The sequence below is a fragment of the Battus philenor genome, unplaced genomic scaffold, assembly GCF_028537555.1.
Source record: "Battus philenor isolate CCGP_79_NKW_IND1 unplaced genomic scaffold, ilBatPhil1.0.hap1 SCAF_28, whole genome shotgun sequence".
NCBI classification, from domain to species: Eukaryota; Metazoa; Arthropoda; class Insecta; order Lepidoptera; family Papilionidae; genus Battus; species Battus philenor.
The window spans coordinates 11,485,292-11,507,099 of NW_027181691.1; the positions used below are offsets into that span (position 1 = coordinate 11,485,292).

At 36.6% G+C, this 21,808-nt stretch overlaps 1 protein-coding gene across 1 annotated transcript; it reads right to left on the reverse strand.

Moving 5' to 3' along the window:
* Positions 1-1,766: 1,766 nt before the first annotated feature.
* Positions 1,767-21,629, reverse strand: LOC137926044 (uncharacterized). Its single transcript, XM_068769580.1, has 5 exons — positions 21,385-21,629; positions 15,559-16,416; positions 13,521-13,653; positions 4,032-4,249; positions 1,767-2,487 (listed from the first exon to the last, which is right to left on the reverse strand). The coding sequence occupies exons 1-5, from the start codon at positions 21,520-21,522 to the stop codon at positions 2,224-2,226; spliced, it is 1,611 nt and encodes a 536-aa protein (XP_068625681.1). The 5' UTR covers positions 21,523-21,629; the 3' UTR covers positions 1,767-2,223.
* Positions 21,630-21,808: the final 179 nt, after the last annotated feature.

Genomic DNA, 21,808 nt, shown 5'->3' on the forward strand with positions numbered 1-21,808 from the left:
GGACATCGGGTGAATAATAAAAACTCAATGCTCAATTTTTTTTTTTCGTTAAATACTCATTACTTAATAATTAACTTATTATTTTAAAACTAACGTCATTTTACATGTTATCTTATTTTGTGTAGCATTTAAAATTATATAAGAGGTATATAAAATATTAACAAGGATAAATTCAGACATAGTAAAAACCTATAGTAAATATAATGAAATTATGATGTTTGTAAAAATATTTTAAAAACAAGACGTCGGAACGTCGCAACGACTCGGTAAGACTGCAGAGATAGTCGGATCTCTCTTTTACACAGTTATCTATCACTGTCGCACAGGCCTGCGATTGCTGATTGGCTGACTCAAGGTTGCGAGGTTGCATACCATACGCTACTTGTAGGATTTTTAATCATAAAATCCTAACAAATATAAATACACCTATTCCCCAAATTATACGGTAGTTGTTTTACACGTTTTCGCAATAAGTTTTTTTTTTTGGTTTTTATCACACTCTACTAAATCTCTACTGTGATTGAACACGTGTGCTGTGTACACATTTCACGGGGAATCCCGAGCTTATGTGCTGACTTGGCTCAATATGAAGAAGTTTACAAAGATCTTACGAAAAATTCTGAGCAATTGCTAATAACCGATTTTATTACCATCTCTCATAATGTAAATATTTCTGCTTCAAATATCGAATCGGCACAAATAACTTCTAGTGATGAAAGTGAACTCGAAGCTTTGATTCCGAAAAAATAGTGAGAGTAACTTCTGATAGTGATAAACGATAATAAAACACCTTTGGTTTTATTTTTTGTCCTTCTAAATGTATTGTAATTACATATAATAAAAAAACAGTGTTTCCGTAATATATCAAATATTTTAACTTGTCAATACATTTTATTTTTATTTCTGTGTACACCTAAATATATTGAAAAAAATCACAACTGTTAAATAGTAAAATTATGCATTTTCGGCAAGCTTTTCGATTTACACGGTTTTGACTTGAAAATTTTTAATTTTCGAATTATACGTTTTTCTCAGGAACGTATCTACCGTGTAAATCGGGGGAAAGGTGTATTATCAAATCCTATTCCTGTTTTCTCATATAATAGATGATTTGATTACCCACTTGCTGTAAGCAATGAAAACATTTTTATTTATATAATAAGACAAAAGTCAAAACAAATGAAATTTCATCGCAGTAATAAAGTGTAGTTACAGACAAATAAATTACAAGTAATTTGTCCGCGAGAGACGTTGCTCTGCGCATATTTTCAACGAAGTCGTCGTAAGTTTTAATCTAGAGCTCCCCAAAGTGTGCGCATCTGTATGACTTATGATTAATATCATTCACGATGGAAGCACATAACAATATACAAGTTTACAAATTTATGGTTATACTGCATTTTTAGGTTTATCGTCTCGTATTGTCTTCGGCTCTGTCCATTTTTGTGCGCAAAAATAATGCGGGCTATCAAGAATCATTAACGTTTAAATAAAACTGATTAATTATGACAATTTAATTAATAATAATTCTTTCATATATAATCACCACATTTGTAACGGTTTCCGAAGGGCACCGGAAGAGCCATCCCTTACCAGCTCTGCGGACTGCATTGAATACCCTTAGTTTATGCCAACGCATATTTACCGGCACTGTAAAATCAATAAATAATAAACGCCAACCCTGAATTACTCACACTTCTTGAGATAATGGTAATAATAGGGTAATGATATTGATAATGGGGTCCAATCCAAGAGCGAAAGTCTTATAGAAATGCCCTCACTTCTCGCCCTCCTCTGTCTTCATTAAAACAGCCAAATAGTCACTAAAATCTTAACAAAACGCTGTAAGAGTCGCTGTGTTTTCTTCACTGATTGATTGAGCATCATGAACAACTTTGGTCGTCGACTCGGTTTTGGTACACGTTATAAGCGTAAGCGATTTTTTAATAGCAAACATTTAGGCGAATCGAACCAGACGAATGAAGGAAGCTCGCGGATTTCGGATCCGCGAGCCCTGAGTCCGATGAAGCTGTAAAAGCCAAAACGGCTAACAGCGCCCACCAACTTTCGAATATAGCCAGCCAATGAAGGAAATAAAAGAGAGCAGAGCCCAGCAACCATCTCTTCGTGCTCCGGCCAAATGAAGTCTGTCCACATAAGTAGTTTTAGAAAGCTGCAAGCGGACACTATGTTGTATAGGTGAACACCGGCAGTGCTATGGTGCTAGGAAGCTGCGACGGGCAGGGCTCGCGGCGTGTGGTAGTACTGCGGCGTGGAGGTGAGCGCCGTGGCGCCGATGACGCGGCCGGCGGACAGCAACAGCACGCGGCGCCGCCGGTGGTGCCGCAGCAGCTCAACAGCGCCGCCGAAGCTGCGCTCACCGCGGCGCGCGCTGCCCAACGCCAGCCGCCCGTCTGCGCGCCTGCGCACGCGCACGTTGTGCACGCCGCCGCCGCACGCCACGCTCAGCGTGTACGCGTGACCCGGCTGCCAACACAAGCTTACATTATTTACACTGTCTAAACCTAGTTGTCATCACGGGAGGTGGATCACCTGCCACTTGAACCTTTACATTTGTTCGGCCGCTTGCTAATCCGCCATCTGGTCTTTTCGGCGAATCTCCCGACTTGCGGGACGCACGGTTAGGCTTCGCTTATGCCCGCTCGACATAACACTAGTAGTACGTAACAGGATAACGAACTTCCTAAAGTCAACTTCAAATTGATGGCGTCAATCCTATCCTACCATCCTACAATTGTGTCTGAATAGGAAATAATGTCGAACCTTAAGTTCAAGGAGATATTTAATAATATTAACGAGTATAACTTTAATTTGAAATAAAAAGCTGCAGGAGTTATGCTATTGTTATGGCTAACAGATGTAACGATTACTAAGCCGACGTTAAACGAAGCTGTCCCGTATCTTTCACTATCACTTGAATGCCAGACCAACTCAGTTCCGCGAATGGAGAACATTACCTAATTTTCACAACAGCCACACATCACTCATACGAGAGATGAAATATACAAAGTACCTTATATTTTCGTCTAGTTTTATTAATTAAATTCACTCGTGAGCGCTCTACAGCGTTTAATGTAGAATTTATAGCGTGCATGGCGCCTGTAAAAATTAAATAGCAACAAAATGTAAATTCAATTTTTACGTCGGTATAAATTTCGCAGTAAGTGAATAGTTCCAAGTAGAAACAAGTGTGGAGGCTCAAAAGGATAAAAAAAAAGAAATAAAACACCAGCAAAGGGTTGACACGCGTAATAAATACAAGATCACCCGCGGGCCCGAGCCGATCGGTCGAGCGGCAAATGGGATAAAACTCTCAATGTTGTAGCACTCTTTTGAATTTTGGGAAGAATAAAAACTGATTGATCCGTAGCACGTGCTCATGTGCCATGTCGTTTGAGGAAATTTTATTTGAACCGTCCCAAAGCGTGTGACCAAAAAACATATGACATCTATTTGCGATAAAAGATTTTTAAGTGAATTGTATCTTCTTCACTTGAAATAAACAAAGCTATATATTGTATAATATATCTGTTCAAATAAAAATAAATGAGAAATTAGAAAGTCTGTAGGCGAAAGAAAGTTGCCCAGCGTATTGGCTAGTTCAGGTGGATGTAGCGCCACATAGTAGAGAGAACAGATGGCCGCTGGAGCCTTAAGGTTCTGCAGTGATGACTATGAACGAGGAAACGCAGCGCAGGACATCCGCCCACAAGACTGACTCGAAGACATTGTTCAGATAGTCGGGAGACGTTGAATACAGCTTCCAACAAGCTCTATTAGATGATGTGATGATGGCGCATGTTAAGCTTAAAAGCAATCTGTGGGCATTTATACCCTCAGTAATGAGGATTTCGACTCCAGAAAGAGATGTTTGAGATTATATTTTATGACACTCATAGCCATGTTAAGGAATTGGACATTAATAGAAATGATGATTCAAAACTCAAGTGCCTAGTTGAATAGAGATATTTTGAATTTGAATTTGGAAACTGGATATTTTCGTAAGCTACCTGGCTTGAAGGTCGAAGCAGGAAGACGCCGTCGGGCTGGCCCCGCAGCAGGTTCTCTGCCTCCGCGCGGTCTACGTCCATGTAGAAGGACTCGTTCTCTACAGGCACCGGCAATGGTCTCGCAGCCATATTGGTAACCGGCTTCTTCGCGCTCCATTTATCCTCGCACTCTTTGGACTCGGTTTCTGAATCTTCTGATTGAGTCCCGTCGTTAGTCTCTGTAATGTATAAAAGCCTTTTTTAATGTATTTATGTCCGGCTTTTTCGCCACAACTACAACACCTTGCGAAGTAGAGTCAAAAATAAGATAAAAAAAATGAAAATATGACCAATAATAGTTAAGTTAAGTTTCAAAGTTGAACAAAAGAATTTTATCTTTTCCTCTAAAAAAGTATCTTCTTAATGGAATCAACTTTCCGAACATGGCAGCAGTATTTTAACAATGAAAGAACTATCTACATCCACCCCACATTTTACTTTTGGTCTCTATATACAAGTAATATCTATGCGTTGGAACTCCTAATGACGTCAAAACTGAAAAATCTCATTTTAATCAAATTTTAATTCTAATAATTTCAATAACTTTCTTTAAAGTAACAGTAAGCACCAAGACCAAACTAGGAAAACATAAGATGCGCAATTGTACGAAGGTTATTTAAATTAAATACAATATTAAATATGCAACAGTCTCTTTCGAGATATGCGTATAATTTAAACCTGAAAAAGCAGTCGTCATCTTCGTTTTAGCCCATAGACACCCACTGTAAGGCATAGGCCTACCCCAAGAAAAATTGTATAAATGTAGAAAATGAAAAATGCAAGAAATGTGGCAAAGGATGAAGGTGATGCATGAATTTTATCTAAAGACAATAAATGAAATTGTGACAGTATAAATAAAAAACGACCATAGTCGGATAAGCAAATCTTATGCCGCAAAGATAAGGAGGGTAAAATAATTGTAATAAAATGTGATAAACGTTGGTAAATGAATATATTTAGACAGAAACAAAAAGTATAAGTACACTATCACATAAAATTCTATGTGAAGACTTTGAAATAAAGTATACATGAGAATAAAAAAAATGTGAAATAAGTAAGGAGAGCGTGTGAAAAATCATGAGACGGTAGGAGGATGACAATAAAGAAAAAGTGTGAAAAAATTATTAAAAAAGTATGTAAAGTCTCTGACAAATTACCGAAACAGATAAAAAGTCCAATATCCACTCCGGGGGTTCTGTTTCGCGGAGTCATTCTATTAAAACGTACACCTGAAAGATCTAAGAGCTGGGTAAACTCCTGATCCAGTGAAACTGTAGTATGTAGCCGCCCGAGACAATGCTTCCCGAGAAGTCCTCCAGCTTTACTGGATTTTAGGCTAAGCGCTCTCTGCGCCGTGCCAACCGCCATGACTTGCAAATATCACTTAAGTAACAGTGTAAGTTAGGTCAAACAAAATACTTCACGTGATCTAAACTCTCACCTGCGACGACGTCGGTGAGACAGCGAAACATTCGACAGAAGAGATCAGCCGCCGCTGCGCCCACGCGTGCGCCCACGTTGTACACGAGGGGCACACCCACCTTTACCCACCAGCACATGTCGACGCTTATGGCATTCTCACTAACTACTATTCTATTGAATAAACTTTAATATAGTTGAAGTGTAGTGTAGACGCAACATATCTCTGATGATTTTACACTAGCACATGTTTTATAAATCACATTCCTTTGCCGGGTAAATACGAGAACTTTATTCTACACAGTCACGACACCGCACAATCCGTTTGTGCTAAAAACGCAATAAATCATCATTAGCCGCTGTCACCTAGACACGATGTGGGCAGGATCCCATGATGGGTTTTGAGAAGAGAGCCAACTACTCCCATATCTGGGTTATAGGAGAACCAGCTTATCTGGTTTCTCAAGAATTGAATCTTTAGTTCTTGGTGGCACACGGGAAGTGAGTGAGCCTTACATCTCCATCTCCTGCTTGGAGAGGCAGTATGTTCGCGCACGGGGCCCTTACTTACTGTGGGTACTAGTATTGCTGTCAGAGACGGTGGAGGCAAGATCTACTGTAATGTTGCAAAATAAATTAGTAAGGAAATCTAGAATGAAGTGGTTGAGGATGGATGTATGGCTAATGAAATGAAAGAGAAATACTGGGAAAATTGTAGAACGAAAGAAACAGTACGACAGATAATATGAAACATGAAAGAGGAGAATGATAATAATAAAAAAAATATATGAATAAATTATTAGAAATAAAAAGTCCCTGCCCCACGCGAGATAGGGGAAGGAGAGGTCCCCAAAAGCGGGGACATATAAAAAAAAGACCTACAGTAAATAAATCCATGCGCTTGGGCAGGTGTACTGTGCCCATATAGGTATCACCTAATAATTAGAGACTTTGGGCACATTGTAACGTACAAATTTAGAAATTGGTAAAGATAGGGTTCATAGCCTGACCACGCTTCGAAGCAATTTGTTCCAATTTAGTTGTGTTTATTTTCAAACTCCTGATTGAATTTATAATTAGTAACAATGTATTATTATAATTACAGTACAATTGTTTCAACTGTATGTGGCTAGACCTGCGGACGTTATTTCACCTCATTTTGACGCTAACGGACTGTATATATTTGTGTGTTAAAATCGTTTCCAATATAATTTCTTTTTTCAGTCTCGTATTTTATTCAGTGTAGATAAGTTTTACATCTCACCGCATTTGTTACTAAATATACTAGTTTAAATGTTGGTATTAAGGTTTCTTTTTCAATGGCTTCAGTTTGCCGTATTTAAATTTCACCGGATTTGAGGAAGCAGACCACCGTGTCTAGACATCTTTGCAATAACTAAGCTCGTGAATTTAAAAAGTGAAATAAAGTTGGCAGCTTTGAGTCGTTACTTCAACATTATTGGGGTGATACGTGGCCAAGTCGTGTATGGGGCAGTTGGCCAAAGGGCTTTTTTGACTTCGTGGGCTGACAGCACGACATATATTTCATTTTAAGCTTAGATACTACTACTAACTTCTACTTTGGACCTTCTATAATATTGCCGCGGAAATTGATTACATCTAAACTAAAAACCTACCTACAACTAAGTTTTTAAAAGCATTTTAAGATCCGTTTTAACTATGATATAGTGAACGAAATTAAAAAAAATGTATCCAGATTATATAATAGTCTGCGACAAACCTTGTCAGGTTATTTCAATCGTTTATTATTACACCTACTTTCTTCACTACAGGTGATGTACAAACCATTGTATTATGTCATTTTATACATTGAACTGTTAAAATAAAACAGCCACGTTCATCGTCAGCTGATTACCCTTCCTCTTCTTGTCTTATTGTTACATAAAATTTTGCATAGTAAGCACGCAATGTATGACTGTTCATTAGGCGGCGGTTGATGGATCACCGCTGCGAGCGGCACGGGGCCCGGGTCGTTGCTATGCAACCGCCCAGGGTACACAGCATGAAGGTGACCGGTGGCATCTTCATTACGAATTACTTTATACATCACGTATCTACTATGAAATAAAAGCTGCTCAAAAATATTTGTAATAAATTTTAAAAAAAATTTGCAATCGCTGACTTATCGGATTACTGTGTAAAGTATAATTGTGAAAGGAATCAGAAGTCAAATACCTGTCTGGATTGTTCCAGAGATCTCTCATCTGGATGCATTTGAAATCATCATACAAGCCGATAAAGCCTCCCAGCAAGACATAGACCTCTAAAGATCGGCATGATTGCCGGCCTTACGCTGCCTGCATGTAAAGGCGTCTCGCAACCTGAACTATGTCGGTCTACCTACTCAGGGACATAGCCACGCCGCCCACGGAGCGCCCATGAAGCGCCCATCTGAGCGGTTTAAAGCTCAGCAGCCAATTCAGTAATATTGTATGTGAAGTAACTTCCCCAGCCGAGGTAACTAATGAAGCCTTGGAGGCTTTGGAACGAGGTGTAAACTAAGCGTCTTTCACGCTCTGCCTATCAACCTTGCGTAATATATAAATAACAATAAGGCAACGAATATTTAGAAGCAGACAGATGCTTCACCATTTCATTTGATATTTTCAAAAATGGAATTCACTAACACATACACATCACACATCAATGATATACACATATATAGTTCAACGGTTTGTCAAATTAATCTAGATAATGGTTAAAACCTATTGTGTACACTGAAACTAAACTGTCTGTTATTTTCTTTCGAAGCGTCACAACAGTACTGTCGCAAAGACAAATGTTTACTTTTGATTTCATTAATGAAAACTTAGCGGCTCGAACAGTGATGTCCGTTAAAGTCGATACTAAAAAGTAATGATAGAAGTTTGACTGAAGTCCCCGGTAAATATTTTTCTTTTCCCTTAGAGACTAGCGATGTACAAAGGGTAGCGCTATAAATATAAATAAACGTGATATACTAAAGAAAAAAGTTCCTTGAAATTGTTAACTTGATTTGCCAACAGTATGTTATAACAACAAACATTTAATGGAATCAGGCGTTACCTCGCGGAAGTCCATTCTAAGTAAGAAAAGGACCAATATTTAGCCACTTCCGCACATGCAGTGGTAGTCATGCAATGAAATGCACCGCCCGCCAGCCCGCTGATAAACGCGTATGCGGCAAACAATGCGAATCACACAAGTGCTCTGTGTTTGGCACTAATCGGTGTAACATAACTCCTGAAGATGCCCCGTGGTGAAACACGTGTTGAGTGATTTCTTACTTATAACAACAAACGCTTGTAAAATATCCCTCAATCATCAATTAAAAAGTTTATTAAACAAAAACTGTTTTAAGAACATGTATAAGTTATCACAAATAAACAGGAGATTCTTAACTCTTTGGAAGACTCGTGGCTTACTTTTTTAATTTGAAATATACCCTTTCAGCTGAGCTCATTTTAATTCTAATTTTTAAAACGGTCTCTTTTGGTATCTTCAAGTGCAAAAGTGATTACTGTTAATGACCCTTAGTGGAAGATATTATGAATGTATAGAAGAACAGTACACTATAATATCATCTTGCTTTCTCAAGTCTCATGGCGACAGCCGAATCGGTTTTAAAACGCGAAGACCTCGTGTTCGCGACGCGGCGCCGCACTCGCCAGCGACACCAAATGATCCTATACCAGCTCCGATATCTATTCAGCTAAATTATCTTGGAAGGAAAGGATCACCTTACTCCAAAAACCGGGTAGATTTCAATCAGTTAATACAATAAGTCAGGCGACGAATCTGACGAAGATTTTTTTTTTTTAATTTATTTGCTCGAGGAGTGCGGGTCCGCGAGCCTTGAGCCTGATGAAACTGTAAAAGCCAAAACGGCTAACAGCGTTCAGCAACAATCGAATAAAGTCATAATATCAAAAATGTATTTTTATTAATAAAACTAAAAAAAAACAGTATCGATATTCGACCTGTTTGGGGTTAGGTACATCACTAACCAGATGTCGTCCACATGCGATTGAGAATAAAACCAAAAGAATACGGAGTAGTATGAGAAAGTTAATTTTTTTTTCTTTTTGCTTGTCATTCGTGGCCCATGCGGGGACTTAAAAATTATCTATTAACACATATGCATTAGCTCTTTGCATATGACGGCTCGATCATGAGAGTTTAATTACAGCCGCTCAGGTCTTACGGCAATTGCTTCATTTTGTGTACTTGATTTAATTTCGAACTGAACAGATAAAATATGAAATGCAATGTAGAATACGAAACGGAAAGCGATGCGTAGAACATCCACCGGCAGAAAGGATTTTGTTAATTTCGTTGGAAGAAGCTGAAAGCCACTTCTAATAGGTCCTGGAAATTTATTGGGGAAGCCCATGTCCAATAGTGGACAATCCACTGGTTAAATGGTGATGATATCGATTGTATTCGTACGTTTAAATATCTTTATTTATTATAATTATACTGTTTCTAAATTAGATTTAAATATGTATGTATTCTATTTATAAGGTAATATCTACTCTGTAGAATCCGTTTACCCTAAGCTGTCTTTTCTTTATTTCTATTGAACGTTTCAACCCGTCGACGCCTACTGCAAGGTATAAGCCTCGCTCAAAGATATCAACAGAGAGATATACCATAATCGCTATGCATGGCAGGCGGGTTGGCGATCGCAGTGTGGTGATATGGTACACAGAGGACGCTGCAGTTCGTCCTATGGGAACTTGTTGGTGAGCTGTGGCAATCCTATACACCTATCCCCCGATTTACACGGTAGATACGTTCCAGAGAAAAACGTGTAAATCGAAAAACTCGCAGAAAATGCATGATTCTGCTCTTTAACAGTTGTGATTCTTTTCAATAATTTTAGGTGTACACAGAATTAAAAATTAAATGCATTGACAAGTTAAAATATTTAATATATTACGGAAAAACTGTTTTTCTTATATATATTGTAATTAAACAATATAAATTAAACAGAAGAAAAAAAAAATTATTCTCATTCTTTTTTTCGGAATCGAAGGTTCGAATTCACTTTCATCTCTGGAAGTTATTTGTAATTTTTGAAGCAGAAATATTTACATTATGAGAGATGATAATAAAATCGGTTATTAAAACGGAAAAAACTTATTTAGAAAACCGTGTAAAAGCGAAAACGTGTAAAACAAGTACCGTGTAAATCGGGGGATAGGTGTATAATTAATGTACAGTGAGATTGTATTGAAATTGGAATCGAACCCGCGACCTATAATCGCGAGTCTTTTCTATTACCTATATCTAAACATTATCTGGTAAAGATGTCTATAATTTTGTGACTTACCTCTAAAATTTTTATTATTATTTGTTAGTAATTGGCTAAATTGAAATATTATTGAAAATTAGATAGTAAATTAAAGTTATAATTACACAAGTAATTGCTTTTGTAATAACAAAGACACAGAAAAATAACACAAAGTTGTAAAAAAGCGTGTCTCATTATTACTAATGAATAATTAAACATCAAGCCGATAGACGCCCCTCGCCTCTCTCGTCTTACCTCACGCCCGCTGTCGCCCTCACTACAACTTATTAGATTTCGCTAATTTCATTGCGCGATCTCAGAGGCTCTGGGGCGGATCGGCCTCCGTCACACCGAAACGTAACATTTTTTTCCTGTTTCGATCATCACCATTTCAGCTGTAAGACGTCCACTGACGGACTTTAAGCCTCCCTCAATTTTCAACGGTCTACATCCAGCGTCTTTCTTAACAAGGGCGATTTTTTTCTCGTACATGGGCGTTCTACGCAGGCTTTCGAGTCCGTGGTCACTGTAGAACCTAAATGCTCGCTCGTTTGTCAGAAAACAGCCGTAAAGCTTTCAAAGCTATTCCCAATTACTCTGTCTTTAATTTATTTTTCTATTGGAATGCGACAAGCCATTAACTACTTGTCACAAAGTCTACCGGGACAGATAGTAAACAATAGTTAATTTTAAAATCACCCTGTACAGTCTCGCCTCATCGATATTCAAGTGTATAATGGCCGCCTTGTTAGTCAGCGTTGCCTCTAATTAGCTAATTAACTCCGCCGCTCGACGAGACGGGCCGGGCATTGCGCCGGTCTATGCCTATATCTATAGAGAGTAGATACTACCTATTACATCGCTCTGTTACGATAATCTATGAAACGTGTAATTCAGCCCATCGTCATGGTTCTTTTTGATCAATTAAACGTTCATCCATTTATTTATACATGCTATTATCTATTTAGAATATTTAGTAGAGATATTCTTAATCAAAATCGAAATAAAAAGCTATGCTGTATGCTATGGTGCAGTTCGAAAAGCTATTCCAGGTCGTCATCATCATTATCTCGGGTGATAGAAGACCACTGCAAGTCACCGGCCTCCCCCGACGATCTCCTCTTCCTGCGTCCTGGTGCAGATGATGATCCTATATTTGCAATTCCCTTTTGTTTTAATTTTTTTTCTTGGACCGGACTTACACCGGTGCCAAAGTGACATTTGCAGATACCGCGAGTTCACAAAAGCGCTGAACGAAAACCTCTTTATTAAACCGAGGCTCGAGGACTGCCAAGGAGTCACGGCCCGGGCCACTACATATTTTAACCCTTAAATGCATGGCTTATATTTATACTTTAAAAAAATATTTACCTTGCAGATAAGTACACTAAAATGGAAGGAAAAATAGAAAAAAATATGTGTGTAATATTTTTTATATTTATTTTTTTAAAAACCTTAAGTTGTAGATATATAACACTGTGTATTTACTTTTAAGTGTAGTACTCATTTTACGTTTAAGTAGTATTTTGCAGTTTTACATTATTATGCATTTAAGGGATAATATCATCGGATTGGTTCATATTTTCGTTTCGGATCATGTAAACGCTGCATGCATACATATGTGTGTATATATATACATATGTATATTAACATAATATTATTTATAACTGTCGATGTAATTATATGCCAATGTGAACGTCAATTGATGCGCCAACTCGCGTTGATCCGTATTTCATGGCACACATCGCAGTTTGAGACTAATTCTTTTAAATACATAAATATGTATTTAAACATATACTACTGTCACGAAATATTGGATCGATTAAACAGAGCCTCACAAGAAAATTGTACTCTTTTAACGCATATTTTACAATTTTTAATTTTTTAATTTTTTTTAAGAAAATTTTCTTTAATTTTCACAAATAATAAAGTAGAATCATTTTCCGAACTCAATGTTCGTTTCTCAAGACGTTACGGTGTGATACGCGGCCGCTAAGAGCTGCGTCGGAAATTATGTCGAATGGCGTTATTCGTTAATATGATCATTTCCTCCGGCCGAGTCGCAGTTTGGGGCCCGAGCGTAATATCCGAGACGACGACGTGTGTCAGCCCTCACGGCTCCCTCCGTCCTGAACCTCTCTCTCCGACTTGTCACGTCACCTACTGATTTATTAGCGGATACATTTGTAACCCAGATAATCTTCGTCTTCATCGCGTGAAGATTTTAATTGCGTAACTCCTCCCTCTTCTTTCCTATTAAGTCTATCACTACTACGCTACTACTAACTACGCCTAAATTTCGTTTCCAAAAAATTAACAATTTTTTTTTTCGATACTAGTCCGTCTTTGACCACCAACTGCTGCTGTCTCTTAGTTTTACATCTAAATTAGAACTACTTCATATAGCATTTGAGAGTTTTTAATTGATCGAAATATATGGAACTTGATTTATTAACTCATTATGTTAAACTTTATAAAAAGAGCAAATGTTAAGTGTCTGTCTTTATATGTAAATTAGCATTACAAGCCGGTGGTACCTAACTAGCGGACTAACAGCACTGACCTGATTTATAATATTAAAATAATTGATGATTAAAAAGTGTATTTAAATTCCTACTTGAATAAAGATATTTTGAATTCAGCTACTCATTTATGTACATTAAAATTGAATATCCTTACCTTTTATCATATAACATAGATTAGAAAAAGAAAGTTTAAGTATTATCATCTCTTACCTTTCCTGCCGAATCTGTTTTCGAAGTAGCTCATGATGTAGCCTAGCAGGGAGTCTTCCTTCTGGTGCACGGCCACGTCGCAGTAATCCTTGCTTAGCTGCACTGGATCCAGATAGTCTTCAACTGGCAGAGTCTACAAATGTAGCATTTTAGATACAAATAATGAAGATATCATCGCAGCTTTTAAAGTAAACAATCTTTTAATTGTATCCACGGGCGTACTATAGGAAGATAATTATAATTTATTTTATTGGATTCATGTATTACATATATTCGATTTACCTGCATAAATACTTAAATAATACACTTTGAAAATATTTCTAAGAACTATTGCGGATTACTAGATATCAATTAAATCTACATAGCGCCTAAATATTTTATAAACATAGTATTTATTTCTTAATTTCATATAAAATTTAAAACCGCTCCTAATACAAAAGGAGACATTGTAGTTCTATCCATATGTTTCCCAACGTACATTGATTGTTGTTTTACACGTTGTAACTTCGGTTCGCGCCAATAGATGGCGATGACAGACAGTTACCTCGCACTGTCATATACTACGAAGGTTTGTATGAAAATTTCAATTGAAACAGCAATTAATAAACAAAAGAATAAAATAAAATTCGATAGTTGAATACATATGAAATCTAACGGCGTGGCCTTGTCTGTGGTTATTCTGATAAAATAATTTCTGTTGAAAACGATATAACATTTTTCAATTTGATAAAACTATCGTGCTATTTAATATGATATTGTCGAGGTAATTTCGTCTTACAATTATATATATTGTAATATCTTATGTGCGAGAGATTTTAATACTTAAACAGCGTAACAAGGGAATATTGTATTACCTCCATGTAAAAGATTTGTTACTTCGTGATATAATCAAAATAATAAAATATTAAGTATACTATGTTACAAATAACCGTATTCACTTAACAGCAAAATAAATCTATTTGTCACAATATTATATTTATTTCAAACATATTTGGAAAAAAAGAATAAGGTTTAAATCTCTTGGCTTAATTTTTTTGGAAGAGATCATTACATGCTATTTTAATATATGGATTGTTTTCAATTAAAATATAACATAGTACCTAATTTAGAGAAACGTTTGTACAATTATGCAGCCTATTTTATTTCCTAGTTTAGTCTAGGTACATAGTGTGTCATTACTGCAATGCACGCATTATGTTACCACCGCACAGACACTGGTGCACAACCTCAGGCTGCCAATATGGACTAGGAATGAGGAAATAATCGCACAAAACGTAATGTTAAAAACTGGACATTGTTAGGGCGTCGTAAAAGATAAGCAAGACACCGACGATTTAGACAAACTATTTAGTTGACTCATAATAATGTTTTAATAGTTTACGAATTCAGTAAGGATATAGTTTAAGAGACTTAGTAAATACTGTAACATGCAAAAATGTAAGCAAAACAAAATTTGGAAATAATAAATGCAATAGCAAAAACAAAGACACAAGATAATATCTGTGGAATACAGATTTTAATAAAGATGTTTCCATTAAGAAAGTAACTATTAATTACAAGATTGTTGAATTAACGAAGATAATTATAAGATTCTCAGTTTTCCGCGAGTCGAACATTGGTGGTAGAGTTACATGCAAATTAAAATATAGGTGTATGCTTTTGGTTGAAAATACATAGTAGTACATTAACTACCTAATGTTGACATACTTTTAAATGTTTGCAATATTAGCGAATTTGGAGAATCTACCAGCAATGACTGCGCAAAATATTTTAAGGCTAGCAAAAATACCGGCGACGCGAACGAAAATAATTTCTAAAACCAACTCGAAGGAGACAGATCAAGGTTAAATCGATTATCATAAATCTTATTCAAATTTTAACATGAGACCTGTGCAAATTGAATTTTAAATTATCAACCATCTGAAATTGTTGTGGATAGTCGACAGTGCATAATTTATCTGAATTTATCTTCACCAGCTCTTCGTAAAAACTTATCTAAGTTGTTAAATAAGTTAGATTAGTCAAATTTTTAATTTACCTTTATCGCGTCTTTATCCTCGGGTTTAGTATCCTCACTCGTCACGTGTATGGAGTCATACATGTTTAACATATTTTCATTATTCTCATACAAATTCGTCTCTTTATCCTCTTCCGGTTTTTGCTTTCTTTCCTTCGCAGACACCTCTTCGGTTCGCCTAAAGAAAGAAAATTTAAACGACTGGAATAGTTCTTGTATTTTTACTATACACGGCTTCACTTGCGCAACTTGATCGGGAGTGGGTTCCTTCTTTGTCTCGTACACTTTGGTCATTTCGTTATAATTTAAATCTTCATACAAATGATCTTCAGCTAAGTTTTCGGATAATGTTTCAGGCGAAGGAAGAGATATGTATTTGGTTTTAACTTCTTGCTTCTTACAAGCCTTCTGGTTGCAGCAGCGGTTATTAGATTTAACTGAATAGTAACCTCTGTCTGAGTCGTTGTCTGTTTTTGAGAATCTCAATCTGATATCAAAGAAAGGGTAGTCGTATGAACTGAGCCGAAAAAACCGTTTCTTCTTTGGTGCGCCCGCGTCCATCGGAAGGTATGACGTGACTGCCTTTTCTGTCCTCTGTTGATTTCTGTACAGGAAGCTCTTTGCGGGCACGATTCTTTTCAATATCTCTTCAACAGTATTCACATTTACTTCTTCTTTCATTTTTCTGACCGTCACCGTTTGGTATTGACTCTCCGGGCAGATATTTGTCTCTTTACTAACTTTTATGACTTCTTTTTTTGAATTTGATAATTTCGTCAAGTACTTATTTGGATTCTGCTTCAAATCTTCAAGGAATTTAACGATTTTCTTTGCGTTCGCTTTTGGTCGCCAGAGCTTGATAACGCCTTCCGTGACGTCCTTGAAAACAAAGTTAATTTTGTCAATTTGTTTGAATCATCTGCTAACTGATATTAATCTGTTGAAAATTGTTCAATAAACTCCGTTCGAACAAAAAATTATTGGCGCCAATAAACTTATTTGAACTGATAACATTTATTCATTTATTAACACTTTTTGTACACCATACAGAATAAATAGAGAAAAAAATATTCATATGGTACAAGAAACGGTTTTATTGCTCGATCTTTACCAGACAACCTTTGGATGAAGATTAAAGACGTGAAGGAGAGGGCGGGTGTACGTACATATAAATACATACTTTACCATATACACATACATACATACAAGAATACTTACATATATATTCACATTTATAGGTATATATTTAAAAATACACATTAATATATATGTGTGGGTATATATATAAATATTCACGAGGGAAAAGTACTACATAAATACAAATAATTAGGAGATGCTACACAATATCCTATTTTAAGGACGAAGGAAGTGCTCTTTTACCATTTTTTTAATACTGACAACGATTTAGCGCATCTGTTTAGTTCTGATAGCTCAATCCATAACCTGACAACGATAACAGTGAAAGATTTTCCATAAACATAGTTGTATGAGCAGCCTGAGTCAGTTTCAAGTTCTCCGATGACATTTAATGTCTTAAAAATATTACTTAGTAATCCGAAGCTGGAAAATGCTTTTTCTTACTATTATCTATTGTCATTACATTATTTATATCTGAAACCATCAATTTTTAATAAAGTTTACCTTACATTAACCGTCTTTAACCTTTTTAACCTATAACCAATCATTATTTATATTACACGTCACATTCTTACGAAAGTTAAGAAATTTAATATTTATATCTCAGCAATTTTAGCAACCAGAGACAGCTCAGTTCTGTTACCTAGGTCTCCTACCACAAATAATCTAATACCAGATTGTGTATACGAGCATTGTCTATTTATACTTATTCTCTATTGATGTTGTTGCTGTTAGCCCGGGAGCATTTACAGCTTCATCGGAGCCGAGGCCACGGAGCGTAAGGGTCCGTGAACTTGAAACTAGAAAAAGCTGGTCGGGCTTGTACCAGTTGCATGAAGACATGTAGAAGAGCGCTCTACCCGTGTAGAGCTGTGTATTGTTTGTGTTGGTGTTGTGTATGCGACTTGGGACGGAAACTTGGACCACAGGCGAGCCAAGGAGGGATCCGGATCCAACCACGGTCCGCCCAAGCTTTTCGCGGTTGGAAGCGGCCGCTCTCTAAAAACGGGTGTTGTGATATAGTGAGTAGCTTTCGGTTCTGTTATATATAACCTGGTGACCTGTGCGGAGTGTCGTAGGTGCAGTGGTTTTCCGCTCGTAACCATATTTTTAGTTGCAAAGACAAATTGCTCGGACATGGGCAATGGAAATATTGCCCTGGGAAACTTCCCAGGAGTACAATACCAGCGACAGCGACAGCGATAAATATTGCACATCGACCTTTGGAAAGAGACAATAGCACTAAATACAACGACTGACAAAACGTCACGTAGAACCTGGTTAATCAACGACAAGGAAGCAAGACCAATGTTCCTAAAATTGTGCAGAACAATGGCGGAAATCGTGATAAAAGAAAAAGTTGAGTTAAAATTAAAATTGTAAATAAAACTGTAAAAATAGGCAAGTAAATATAATAATATACATAAAATAGATCATACGAATAAATTTTAATTGTTAAGGTATGAGAAGAAGAAAGAATGGTTCGAATAAAGGAATAAATGGACAAGAAAGGGAAAGAAAGACGATTGCAGAAATAAAGAAAATAAAGGAATAAAAGATCACAGGAGTAACTAGAAGAGCGCGAAAATAAAAATATTACATAAAAAGAAAATCCCTGGCCCACAATAGATAGGGGTCCTTGGGGTCCCAACAGCGGGGGCTATAACAAAAGAAATCAAATAAAAAACGTCACATAGTGTGCGACAGAGATAACGCTCTGCGAAACTAAAATTAGCCGATTGTCTTTTTCCAAAGGTCGATGTGCAATATTAATCACCGGGTACTTTAAAAAAGTTCAGGCTGGAAGTTCTACAAATATTAATTCTAATTAGCGTTGCGTTAACTTTGACATTGTCTTGCAAGCTTGTTGTGAAGATATATTAATCATATGTTTATTATTATTTGCTATCATCTACATGTATATATACACATTGATTGATTATAGCTGTTACAGGGTGAATGTACAGCTCATTATTATACAATATATATGATATGTCCTGTCCAAACATTAATGCTTACAGAAATAATAAATAACATATTAATTACATAGTAGGAATATATAACATGCCTGTTTATATATATATTCAATAACTTCATGATACACATGAGAGGTCTTTGAGATCATCTGAAATTAAAAAATTCCTGCGCATTCTTCTTAGTTCACGGCCAAATCAGTTACCACACAGGCTGTTCGATTGTGGAATGAGTTACCGCTGAATATAAGACGTGCTAACTCGCTGCCTATTTTTAAGAAAATTTTTAAGAAGTATTTACTACATCTATGATTATTTATACTTTAATTCATTTCTTTTCCTTTCTCCGTTTCGTTATTTTTTCCGACTTGAGTGCAAGCTAAGTCAGTTTGATATTTTTATTTATTATTGCATTCGTGATTATGCATTGTACTGTATTTATTATAAGTGTAAAATAAATAAATGCTAAATACATTATGTATGTGACATACGTAACACACATACATATACATATATATGTATGTGTGTTTGTCTATAGGTACACGTTAACTGCCCATTATATATCTCTCTACTATTTCCATGATATGGTTGTCTAGACGAAATTGCCTCGTGGGATAAAACCGCCCATTGTACTTTTTCTTTCTTATTATGGCACTGATATATATATATATATATATTTCATATATTTCATTTTCAGACATTAATTGGCCACGATATAGACTTGTCGTTTAGGTACCTCAAAAATGGTTCTAAAGACCACGACCACTATACAGTCTTATGCCGTAAACATTGCTTATTCTCCTTGATAGTTATATCGTCAGAAAGACACCCTCTGCAAGGTCCAGGGTAAGGGGCCAAGGTATAAGGGTCCCTTATAGATCCCAACTTGACTACGTCGAAGCCTACCCTCGCTGGCTCTACCACCTCATGGTCGCAACTCAAGAACCTTACGGGCCCAAGGTAGATTATCGGGAGGCGACCTTTCCGTTCCTAAAACATTTTTGAGTAGCTATTTTATTTAGTTAACTATTGTTTTATTTGAATCACCATATTTTCACGAAGACATGAAACGTCAATATAGTTACCACACAGAAGATGTTTATAAAATATTCAGGAAGTATATATGACTAAAATCCATTAGAACGTGTATCCAAATTATAGTATTGTAACGACTGCAGAGGTTTTATAATGCAGCTGGCTTGCAAGACAATTGACAATGTCATTCATTTCAAACATCCAAATATAAAAATTATTACATACGAAAATGCAGTTGACCATTAAAAGCATATACTGGGGGCATTCTAGGTCAGTCTACATCCTGAGGAGATGTTAAGAACTAGAAGACTCATAATAGTGAGAACGGTAGAGAAAGAGCTGCGGCGGACAGAGTAGCTGCCAGTGTCTTTGCCCGAACTCTAGAACATTAAAAGGCGTATATTTACTAAGTCTGCGTTTCCCTATCCCCGACTCACGGTCGTGGCAATGTAAATCAAAATGGAACTGACTACGTTATTAGACAAATCGGGTCTGACGCCTCACGCTCGCGATTGTGTGAATTGTTTTAATTGAGCTCGCCTCGTCCCGCCGTGACCGCATGTTGTTTATTGGCTCTTGTCATTTTGTTGATTCACTTTTAGTATATCTCTTCAATGGCGTTCGTGTTGTGGATTTATTGAGATGACGTCATCGCGTTAAAGAGTAAATTGTTCTCTTTTAATTTATAATATAAATTTATAAGAGCGTCTTGTTTCGCCAATAAATAATTATATATATGGATATACGGAGCAGAGATACATATGGGCCATCAGACCCAGCGGTAGAGGAATGAGACTTACGAATATAAGTAAGAAAAGGACCAATATTTAGCCACTTCCGCACATGCAGTGGTAGTCGTGCAATAAAGTGCACCGCCCGCCAGCCCGCTGATAAAAGCACTGCATTTGCTAATACAGTTTATTTTAAGGAACTAACAAACTGTTACAATTATATATACACAGACATAATAGGTGTGCAAAATATAAAAACTGATAGTATAGCTCTTTTTCTGTCATTTAAAATATGGTTATAGTAAATTAATGATATTATGATGAAAGGTTATAGAGTGGCAGCAACGAGCCTGTAGACACATCGTGGCAGGGGCTTAACCTATAGTGCAGGTTGTGCAATGCACACGGGCGCCGCCGTCTCAGGGGACGTCGCGGCGTTCCCTGAGACAGCTAAGAGCATCGTCTTGGAATCTATCGCGGTTCGCCGCTTAGTTTCGCAACAGAGATGTGCTACAGACAATAAAAACAACGAGTGTTATTCTGCCGTCATAAGAAGAAAGGCCATAACTAATACCATACTGTAAGATATACCTACTTATGAAATAGCTTGTTGGAATATTTTAATTTTCTTGTTACGACGTCAATGTTAATATAATAGTAAGAAGAAGTATTTTTAAAATTTGGATAAATGACGTAATATAACATAGAAGAAAATCATTATCAAAATTCGTATAACTACATGTTAAAATTAATTATTTTTTACTATCTGTTTGTGCAGACCATGTACTATCAGAAGTTATTCGTCTGGCGCATTACAATAGTAAATATGCATTAATGTAATATTTTACAGAGCGATCACTTTACACAGGTGATTTAAATTAGCTGTCAAAACAAGATTCGAGAGACATCAGGTGATAGAGCATAAATAACAAGTTTACTAGTTTATATAAAAGTTGTTGCGAAAATCTCACCATTAGTTTTCGTCCATCCAACTGCTTCTCTTTCACAAACACACGCAACTCCTCCATCTCCCACTCCTGAAGCATCGACAAGAGATCATCGTGCTCCAAATCTTCAAGTTTCATCGGCGTTTGCTCTTTGCTTTCCATCGTTTAACAATCACAAACCAACGAATATGATCAAGTGTTAACACATTTTAGATGTTAATATTTTACGTCAAAGATGTTAAATAAATTCACGCACATATAAGACATAAGTATCACTGAGCAAAGGAATTGAATGACCTCTGGCAAGATCCACTATTCGATGGAGAATTGGCGAAGCAACTGCGCTTATTAGAGAACCCACAAAGAGCGCTGACTGTACCACTGTGTGCGTGTCTCGCGCACACAACTGTTTCATTTACATGCATCAAGTCAACCGCTGAGGCACTAT